The 11,582-nt window shown below is 35.9% G+C and overlaps 1 protein-coding gene across 1 annotated transcript; it reads left to right on the forward strand.

The window, feature by feature from the left end:
* The first annotated feature begins 1,194 nt into the window (after positions 1-1,194).
* On the forward strand, positions 1,195-11,512 carry NIPSNAP3A (nipsnap homolog 3A). The gene is made up of 6 exons (XM_082600572.1): positions 1,195-1,404; positions 3,936-4,146; positions 6,216-6,374; positions 7,879-8,028; positions 10,482-10,568; positions 10,658-11,512. Exons 1-6 carry the CDS (start codon positions 1,345-1,347, stop codon positions 10,732-10,734), a joined length of 744 nt encoding a protein of 247 aa, XP_082456698.1. The 5' UTR covers positions 1,195-1,344; the 3' UTR covers positions 10,735-11,512.
* Positions 11,513-11,582: the final 70 nt, after the last annotated feature.

An 11,582-nucleotide genomic window follows, 5' to 3' on the forward strand; every position in this document is an offset into this window, starting at 1 on the left:
TCCCCTAACCTGGAACTTCCAAGGGGACACAGACTTTGTCTTTTGTTCACCTCTGCACCCCAGTTTCTGGAAAAGTGACTGAAGCATAGAAGAAATTTAATTAATATGGGTTGAATGAGGGAATGAATTGTTAATTCCAGCGGGGGGGGAGTCTAAGAAAATAAATTTAAATATAAAGATCCAGTCTGGCCACAGATGATGCTTTGTTTTGTCTTCATTAGTTAGAAATGGATGCCCATCATCTGGAAAAAATGACTCGCCCTTCTGGAATTTTACAAAGCCTCCTTTCCTCTGAACAGATGATTCAAGTCATTGTACAAGGTACAACTAACCCCCCAGTCCTAATAATATAAGCAATATTGCATTAATGTTTGCAATAATGTAACTATTAGCAAGAATAACATAAACATTAACATGATGTAAATAATGTAAATTAATGATGTAATCAATTAACTGATTATTTTTCATGTAAATATTATTAGCCGCAGGAAGGGAAATTATTTGGGGGGAGTGTTATACTAGAGACATAAATCCTCTTCTTCCATAGAGGGAGTCAACAGATACTATCTAAACCGAAAAGAAAAAACCAAACAAACAAAAAACACAAGAAATAGCAGAATATGCCTATTATTTAAAAATACAGAAACAGGCGTCAGAAGAAATAGCTCAAAATGTTGAAAGGTGATTATTCTGGTGAGCAATAATCAGGGATAGGGGAGACTAGACCAGAGGTTTTGCTTTTAAGGATCACAGAATTTTAACAACGTATGTTTATATTTGAATTTTTTCATATCTAGCTCGGTGCCCCCATTCCTCTGAGCTCCTGGAAAATACAGTGTAAGTTACTAGGAGCCTTGCAACTTCACGCTGTGGGCAGTAATGGGGAAGGAGAATGCACTTGGAACAGAAAAATTAAGGCTCCTTGGTCGTACACACTCGCATCCTACACACGAACTTTTAGGAATTGTACGCAGGTGCGCAAGGAGATGAGGCGATGGGCCCAGACAGGTGGTACGGGAACGACCTCAGCATTCAGCTAATTCTAATGTCATTTCTGACGCTGGGGGTAAGAACGTTTGAGGGAACCAACGGGGAAGGAAGGGTCAGAGCTAACACCAAACGCGTCTGGAGCTCAGGCTGCGAAGGACGCCTGGCAGACTGGGCGGTCCGGCCGCCCCTCAACGCCCCCGCGCCCGGCCCCAACGCAGGAGGAGGAGCTGGCCCGCCCCGAATCTGCATCCGGCAGTTGTGCAGGCGCCGCTCCCTGCTAGTCGGGAAGCCACAGGAGGGGGAATTTAAGGAAGAATACCGGCCGCTGCCCTTCTCAGCGCTCGAAGCCGTACCATGCTTGCCCTCCGAAGGAGCCTGACTAAGGCTCTGGCCGCTCGGACGCAGGCGCCTCAGGTACCGGCCGTCCGGGACGCGCCCAAATCGTTCCCTGGGGGAGGGGCGGGGAGGGGCGTTTGCGGGGAGAGCGCGGGCGGCGCATGCGCCTACGGGCCCAGACCTGCCAACGTGGTGCTGCTGCCGCAGAGCAGACTTCAAGTACAAGTCTCGGAATCACGAGGCGGCGGACCCCAGGATGCGCGGCAGGAGGAAGGGTGCCGTTACAGGAAGACCCACTGCCAGGGTCGCCTCCGGCCGGCTCGCAAACAGTCGTGGACAGGGGCCGTTTCTAGCCTAGGTACCCGGAAGCCCTGAGGACACCCCTGAAGCGCCAGCTGCTGCGTTTTTGCGGCTCTGCGAGGTTGCTGTCGCCGCCTTGGGGCCTGGGCTAGACACTGGTCCGGCCCCTCCAGACTGAAGGGGCAATAGGACAGGCTTCCCCCTATTAAGCGAAATACACAACCTTCCAGCATTTTGCAGGCAGAGAACCTTTAAGAGGGGGCCCAGGGTGCAGGTGGTGAAGCATCCTGCCCAGATGCCACTGTCTCCTGAGGTTGGTGCCCTAGTCAGGCAGTGTCAGGAACCTCGTAGCAAATATGATGATGACAACTTCATTTAATCTGGCTAAAAAATGTACAAAATAATTATTGTGATTCAGCCTTAACTGTCAGGAATTGGCCTATTCTGTGAATCTAACCTAGAGGTTTCTTCCTTTTGGTGTTTAGGCTTTTACTTCTTTCTCAAAGAGCAGTAAGAAGGGGATTATAATCTACTCTAGAGACTGACTTTCTGGTGAAGACTAAAGAGGAACCATTAATGGCCCCTTCACCCGAGATTAGCAATACAGTCTTTATTCTGATTCTCTCTACTGGGGCAGGACCAAGAATTATTCCTTAGAATTTTACTCTGAACTTTGACGTTATTAAATGTCAACCAAAAAAAAGAAAAAAAAATGGTTCTGACGAACCTAGGGGAAGGACAGGAATAAAGACGCAGACGTAGAGAATGGACTTGAGGATACAGGGAGGACACGTTCTTCTGCCAACGATAATAAAATGTGTGCCTTTGATCACATGTTTTGATCTCCAAATACAGATTCCCTGAAAAGCAACTTAAAAAGCAATTGTTACAAGTACCCTATTAGCCCATTTTCTGATATCTGATCTACTTATATTTTATTTATAATATTTTTTAACTATAAATACTAGGCAGTTTTTATTTGCTTAACATTCTGTTAGTAAAGTTTAGTAAGATGGCACAAAAAGAATATCTGTCAAATACAGGGGCAGCTGCAATTGTTTTTGATGGCAAGCTTAAGTCAGTTGGGCATCATAGACATGGAATGACCTCAAGAGAGATTATTATAATTAAGCCTTATACACAAGTAAAATATATGCATTACTGTGTTTTGTAAACAAAATATATGTCAGAGGAAGAAGCCTACTGCTTTCCTTTGACATATCAGGTAGTCAGTATAAGCCCAAAATTCATCAATAGCCTTATAAGTACCAAAACTACTTTAATAGATAATTCTGGTATAATCAGCTTCAGGAAATGTGCACATGCTAACCAAACTTACGTACGATGGATATGTAAACTAGAATGCTATATGAATGTATATGTATACGCATGTGTGTATATACATATATTTGTATATACATATATATATATATACACAAACACATATACATACACAAAGCATCTCCTACTGAAAGTTAAGTTTACTCAGAGAACCCAATTAGAAATTTACATTGTGAGCATATGACTATTACAAAAGTAATGAATGGTTCTTAAGGGATATTTCCATCAACCTGCTATAATTGGGTGGATTAAATGCCCTTCTGCTGGTTGCATTTGTAATTAAACCCTAATAATTATTCAGACAATTCTGACTTACTGATGTTTCCTTTTTCTAGCATTTACACAGGCTATCACCATATTACAATGCAATTGGCTAAGTCATAGTTTCCTATTACTTTAGTTACACTCCTGTCCTATATTTGACTAGTTGTCCACTTCACTGGATTTAGAAAATACTTCTATCTGACCAGCAATTTCCATTGTTTTAAGAACCTAAAAAAAAAATGAGTTTTCTGCCAGTAAACACATTGTCATTGTGCCAGCCAAAATACCTGTATATGTTAAAAATTTGTTTTAAATGCTTAAGTCTAATACATATGCTATTCAATAAAGATGGAGTATTAGCTAAATAAGGGATAATAAACTATTTGTAAAATGTATTAGGATCCTAATTGTAGTCCTTTGGTAAAGAGACTGCCCCAGTGCCTTCTTATGAGCAACTTCTCATGGAAAAGTGACTAAAGGTGGAGCCCCTGCTAGGAAACAGTAGCTATATATTTAGAATGTTTAAAAGCAGGCATCTTTATTGACATATCTCTAAACAAATTCAGTGGAGAGAGGACAACAGAAGTCGAAACAGATTATGAGTTTAATGAGTGTTCCTTGTTTCCAGACTCAGATTTGTTTGTAACATAATATTATAAACCCTACCTTTCCCAAATATTTCAATTTGCCTTATCTTTCTTCAGGTGTGCTCATCTTTTGCTACAGGCCCCAGACAATATGATGGAACATTCTATGAATTTCGTACCTATTATGTTAAGCCCTCAAAGATGAATGAGTTCCTGGAAAATGTTAAGAAAAACATTCATCTTCGGACAGCTCACTCTGAATTGGTTGGATTCTGGACTGTAGAATTTGGAGGCAGAATGAATAAAGTGTTTCATGTTTGGAAGTATGGTATGAGTCATCAGCTTAAGTATTCAGTACAGATTTTCATTCAGTTAGATATTACATGAGACTTAGTTCTTGGATCTATGTTACTATAAATACATACAGGTTAAGTAAAACTAAAAAAGCAATATCAAAAAAATTAATTTAGTGATTATTCTTCTCAACAGTATACCTCTTAACAGCCCATTGCTGGAACCTTTATATTATCATATGGGAAGCAATATTGGGAAAATGTGGCATCTCCAATTTCAAGTCATAAAATTCTGAACTAGACTTTAATTCTAAAAAAAAGAAGTTTAGAATGGCTTATTGTAAAGATTTTTTATGAAAAATTTAAAGCAGGTAATGCAAGAACCAGAGTGGGTTAGGATCATAAAAGAAAGTAGAATTATTTTTTCTTTATATTGAAGCTATAGCTGGATATCAATGTTTTAGCAGAAATCATTCAAACATCTAGGGACTTTAGGGAAATAGAAGTTGATAGGGGATGACAGTTAACTTTGAAGCCCTCACCCATCCTTAAGATTTAATAATTTTGTTATATTTCAGGACCACTTTGGTTTTTTTTCTGCCCCCAGAGTTTCAAGGAATTCACTGTCATTATACTAGTCTAGGGAGGTAAAGGAAAGGAAATGAGTGAGTTCTTTCAATATTGAAGTTGACCAACCCCTGGTTTACAAGAAGAACGGTTACAGGAATCCCCAGAATGTTTAACTCCAATATTAAATTTTTGTGAAGTCACATCAGGACTTGATGATATCTAAAGAACTTTTAATAATTTCATTTAGTGTTTGGTCATCAGTGTCCAAAGTTAATAGTCATATAGTACTTTAATATGAAAAGTACTCATTCTGTATTTAACGTGGCCATAGTTTAGGGGTTCTCCCTGTTGTAATAAAACAAACCCCATTAAAACACAATTTATGGGACTTCCCTGGTGGTGCAGTGGTTAAGAATCTGCCTGCCAATTCAGGGGACACGGGTTCGAGCCCTGGTCTGGGAAGATCCCACATGCTGCGGAGCACCTAAGCCCATGCACCACAACTACTGAGCCTGCGCTCTAGAGCCCGTGAACCACAACTACTGAAGCCCACACGCCTAGAGCCCGTGCACCGCAACAAGAGAAGCCACCGCAATGAGAGGCCTGAGCACCACAACAAAGAGTAGCCCCCGCTCGCTGCAACTAGAGAAAGCTCTCGCGCAGCAACAAAGACCCAACACCACCAAAAATCAAATTTATTTAAAAAAACACAATTTATGCTTTAATGCACCACCAGCTGAATCACGTCCCAATAAGAAATTACTAGTAAGGTCCTGATATAACTTACTAATGCTCTAAGAAAGCTGTTATTCCTTATCTGCAACGTAAACCATAGAAAACTCTTTTACCATTAGTCTTATAAGGCCCTATTAGTAAATATTAGCACAAGGCCCATATGTTAGTAACATATGGGTAACAAACAGAAGAGAAATAGTACTGGGTAAAAAGAATGGATGACAGTAAGAGAATGAGCACTATTTCTTTGGAAGCTGTTTGTTCAAAGAAGAGGCTGAAAAAGCAAATCTTAATTTATGTTCAATTTAATTCAGTTATACCTTGACCTGACCACTCATCACCATCACCACTGACAAAGAAAAATAGTCTTTTTCTAAACTGGCGCCATAATTTAAATGCCTCAATAAAATTAATAAGAATAGTTAACAGATATTGAGTACTCACTAGGTGCCAAACACTGTTCTGAGCTCTTTTCATGTGCTAATTCATTTAATCCTCACTTCAGCCCTGGAGTTAAACAGACACAGGAAGATTCAATAACTTACCTAAGCCTCACAACTACCTACTAAGTGGTAGAGCATATGAAGCCCATTACTATATGACATCAGTTGTTTACATTCCTACTCCCCTTTTAGACCATGAACAACTTGGGGACAGGTGTCACATTTACTTATGTTGGTATCTCCAGTGATATAACATAGTCCTTACGTGGCCTCGATGAACTAAATGAAACCGAGAAAAAGTACAGGAGGTTTTAAATCAAACATTTTTATTTTTCTTCCTCCTTTTCATCCCATAGACAATTTTGCTCATCGAACTGAAGTTCAGAAAGCCTTGGCCAAAGATAAGGAATGGCGAGAACAATTTCTCATTCCAAATTTGGCTCTTATTGATAAAGAAGAGAGTGAAATTACTTATCTGGTGCCATGGTGCAAATTAGAAAAACCTCCAAAAGAAGGTAAGTCCTTCCGTCTTAGTCCCTGAATTTTGATGGAGAAAATATTAAAGATTTTAAGCTATAAAAACTAAAGTTCTACTGGAAAAAAATGAAGTTAATCTTTTGCATAATATAGGAACATATGTTGATTGTTGAGATAAAAATAAGTTGGAGCTCTTAGCTTATTCTTAAAAATTGAGCATTAAATAATGGAGTATTTTTCCAAATTGGTATCATACTGATACTTAAAGTTTAGCTATATTATAGAAAAAGTTGACATGGTCACTAAAGGTTGAGAAGTTGGGCCTTGGGAGCAGGGAACACATGTGGGTAGATGAGGGATAGTGTATGATATTTTGTCATAATTTTTAAATATGACAAACTTTTAGATATAAAAGTATTTTTCCATAAATTACTACTAATCTCAAATCATTAAATACAAATTTGCTTATAAAATTTGACTGTTTGCGGGGAATGAATTAACTGAAACTGCCAAGCTGTATTACTGTAGTCTAACTTTTGTCTTCCTCTTATTTCTCAGTTTGAAAATAATTCCTAAAGATTTGTCTTCCTCCTGATTTCACTTCTTGCTGACTTAAAGAAATTATTACCTCAATCCAGTTTTAAACAAAGGTCAGATTAGAAAAAGCATAAACTAATTTAAATTTTATTTCCCCCATTATTCCCAACTCTGTAGTGCATTTTGGATTACAAGAGATTTGAAAAGTCTTACTTAGATCCTTATCCACCTAGATCCCCTCAGTTTTAGGCACCATCTAAATGAACTAGTGGGCTTCAAAGACAACGTCAAATCTTGGTTCTCTTCCTCTATGTTATTCATGATTCTTCAGTAACTTTTGCATTTTTTTCCTTTACTTCTCAAATCTACTGGTCCCCTAGTTTCTTTCTGTCCAGCCACCCTATACTTCCACCCAGAAGGTAAAGTACTTTTCAGGTATTTACCTGGATATTATATACCTGGAATAATAAAACCACCTCCTTTAGGGTTTGTTTTGCCTCAAAAACTCTGAGACAGTCACTTCAGGTCCATTGTTTGCTTGCTGTTCCTGGTAGAAATGGAAACCTATAGGGGGAAATTATATAAAGCAAAAAAGTAGTAGAAGTTGGAAAGAAGAACAGAACTGTAAGAGATTGGAAAATACTTTATTCATTTCTATTATAAAAGTGTAAATGCAGGCAGCTAAAAAGTCCTATACCATTATTTTCTATTTTATTGATAAATTTTATAGATTAAAAATATTTTAGATAATAACTTACCTATATCTTCCAGTCCCTTTTTCTTTGTTCTCTATAAGCTTAACAACTCATCCTTAAAGTAGGTCAAGGACTTTCTAAACATAAAATCACAGTGCAAATTATTAATAAATATGTCTACATAAACATGTATATGTGTATGATCCTCCAAATCTATATATAGATTAGCTTTCCACTGGAACCAAACTAGACAGGATTACAAATTGCTTGAATGTGTTCAGTAAAATACTTACTTTTCTCCCTATTCCAGGAGTCTATGAACTGGCTACTTTTCAGATGAAACCTGGTGGGCCAGCTCTGTGGGGTGACCCATTTAAAAGGGCAGTTCATACTCATGTCAATCAAGGCTACACAAAATTAGTTGGAGTGTTCCATGCAGAATATGGAATACTCAACAGAGGTACGGTTGTCCATCTCTTCTATGAAATTGCAAAGTATATTGGTGATCTACTGTTAAGTTCCTTGGGTCAGTTTGTCTCTCTTCTCATTATTGAGTGTATTTTACTTTTTATTGCCAAATTTTTTGTTTTTTGTGATTTTAAGGGTTGAGTAAACCTGTTTTAAATCTTATTTATTTAGAATATTAATACCTTATGAAGCCTTTTTCAAATACTGAACTGCTTTTTTCTCTGATACATCAGAATGATAAAATTTTTTAAACTGGAAAGAACCTCAAGAAATCACCTATTCCTTTCATAATCTTTTTTTCATAATCTACATAATCTCTGAATGTAGTTTTATTGATTTTTTCCACTTTTATTGCAATATAATTGACATATAACATTGTGTGAGTTTAAGGTGTACAACATAATGATCTGATATATGTATTTATTGTGTGAAATGATTACCACAATAAGTTTAGTTAACATCCATTACCTCACATAGTTACAATTTTTTTTCCTTGTGATGGGAACTTTTAAGCTTCTCAGCAACTTATTTATTTTATATGTGAAAGTTTGTACTGTTGTACCATTTGTGATTTTTTTTAATAATATTACTTGGGTTGTTTTGGGGTGAAAAGTAATATATAGTTATTGTAAATATTAAAAACATGGACAAGCCCAAAGAAAAAAATTACCCATTTCTCACTACTTATACATACATAGTATGTATACCATATTGATTTATTTAATAAAACACCTATTTGGGATATTCAACTTTTCAAGTTGAAAGATACTCCAGTCAGGATTTCAGAGGGTTTTTTTGTTTGTTTGTTTTTTTGTGGCAAACTCGAAAAATGCTTATAAGGTTTATCTGAGAGGATAACTAAGACTTTTAATATTTGAAAACTCATAATATCCAGTTGCGTCCTCGTATTCTCCACTTCATGTCTAATGGACATCTCAAACCTAACATATCCAGAGTTGAGCTGATCGTTGCCCAGAAATTCAACTTTTAATAATATATTGTAAAAAAAAAAGTTGGACTGTGCAAAAATAGATGTTTGTTTAAGTTGGAAAATACATGAAGAGGAGAAAAATTATGACAATTATTAGATGCCTTTCTCACACCATACACTAAAATAAAATCAAGATGGATTATAAATATCAATTATAAAACTGAATTCATAGAATTACTGAAACAAAATATAGATAAATTTATTTAATAATATGTGAGAACAACATTTCTAAGCCAAAAGCAAATGAAGAAACTATGAAGGAGAGAAAAGAACTGATGATTTTATTGTACAAAGGCTCAAATTTCTGTGCATACCCAAAACAACATAAATGAAATCCAAAAGCAAAAAGAAAAATAAAAGCTTATGCAAAGACGACACAGATGACTAATATATATTAAAGAAGTTGCAGATTAAAACAATAATTGGATGCCACTTTTTACCTAATAAAAACATATTATATAGATATAGTATTAGAGGGGTTGGGGACAAACAAGTACTGTTGTACTATGTAGGGCTGTATTGGCTTAATCTTGCCCCCCTTAATAATTTGGCAATAAAATAAAAAGCTTAATTTTTTCAACTGTTTTTGCCAACATTCTAGGAAATATGAATGTTTTTATTTATACAAGAAGGAAATTTGAAAGGATATAAAATATATAATCACATTTGAATGATGACATTAAAGGTTTTTTAAATCTCTAATTTACTATAATGGACGTATAGAATTTTTATTTAAAAAAACTACTGAAATGTGTGTGCACACACTTTTTAATATTAAATTTATTCTCAGTGTACTAGGAATATGATAATATGCTGAGTATAAATCAGTACTTCACTTCTGGAGGATAGTGTATAATATATACACCGTACATTTGTAAGTATATATGTAAGATACTCTTTGGTTCTCTCAATTTAAATTTTAGGAGTTTATGTTAAGAAAATAATCAGATCCAGACTGCCTGGGTTTGAATCCCAGCTCCACCACTTAAAACTTTGTCACCTTGGGTGAGTTACTTAACCTTACTGTGCCTTCGTTTCCTTATCCATAAAATGATGATAATAATAACCTACCACTGAAGCTTATTATGAAAACTAAATGAGTTAATACACACAAAATGTAAAACCAGGCTCAGCACGTAGTAGGCACCCAATAAATGTTAGTAGAAGTTGTCATCAACATTGCTCTTATGATAGATATACATGTACTGCTGCTCTAATGAAATTTATGTCAGCATTATTTATAGTAAGGAAACTTTGGAAACAGTGTTTATAAATTTTTCTCCCAAATCGCTCACCCCTCTGAAATCTTATCACTAATATACTTAGTGTTACCCTGTTGATAATCACTATTTTGATTTAAAGAATAGGAGTTACAGTTTCTGATTAATGTTTCTTTCTTATTTGAGTAATGCTACAGTCTTTAGAATCTATTTCTGGTTTATTTATTTCTGCAGTTCATGTTCTTTGGTGGAACGAGAGTGCAGATAGCCGAGCAGCTGGGAGACATCAGTCTCATGAGGATCCCAGAGTTGTGGCAGCTGGTAAGCTATTTCATTAAGCACAAGTTATTCTTAGAACAAATCTGATTTAGTCAATAACTTTATATACCTTCTTATGAATTTTTTTCCAGTTCGGGAAAGTGTTAACTTCCTTGGGTCTCAGCAGAATATGCTTCTGATTCCTACGTCATTTTCACCTTTGAAATAGTTTTCCACTGATAAATGAAGCATTTCATTAACTGCCATAAGATGTGTCTGCTAATGGTGCTTAAATTCTCCCAAGAGATTCTCACTTTTATTTGATGGAGGTGGTAAGTTAATTTGCTATGTCCCTTGCATATTTAAAAGCTACCTCTGTCCACTATCACCACCACTTCAGGAAACAGTCTGTTCCTTTTTGCCTAGGCATTTCAGTATCTGTCATACATTAAAAATAGTTGCTATTACTATAGGATCTTGACTTTTCATTTATTTCCAAATATCTCTTTTTCTCTATTTTGACAACCATCTGCTTTTATAGCATTTTCTTACATTCAAATGATTCTTTCATTTCCATACCTGTGATAATATCTTTAAATTATTTGTACACATTATTAACCTTTTCACCATGTCTGTTTTTCTGAGATTTTAAAAGTTTTTGTCCATTAAAGTTTATTTTATACTACCAGATAGGATTCATAAAAATATTAAACATATTTCTTTACTATGGAAGAGTACAATGTTACTTGTGTCATCTGTATTAATTATGGTTTTAACATTAATAATTACTTACCTGGAAAATAATGTTATTAGGTCCTGGTATTAAAAGTTATTGATGACTCATTGGTTTATATGCTGCAGTATCTTCATTTACAGTTAACTTTACTAATTTTCACTTCATTTTAAATCACTGTTTAACAAAGGTACTTGGCCATCTGTTTGTTTTAATGAGATATTTATGGTTATGGAAATGTTTGCCCTAATAAAAGCCTACATGTACAATCTGATTCTTTCTATTGTGTTTTATATTTTTATCCTCATCTCTGGAGCTATTGTTGTGTTGCCATAAGGTAATGA

Source organism: Mesoplodon mirus (genome assembly GCF_964341445.2).
Source record: "Mesoplodon mirus genome assembly, chromosome: 1".
Lineage (NCBI taxonomy): Eukaryota > Metazoa > Chordata > Mammalia > Artiodactyla > Ziphiidae > Mesoplodon > Mesoplodon mirus.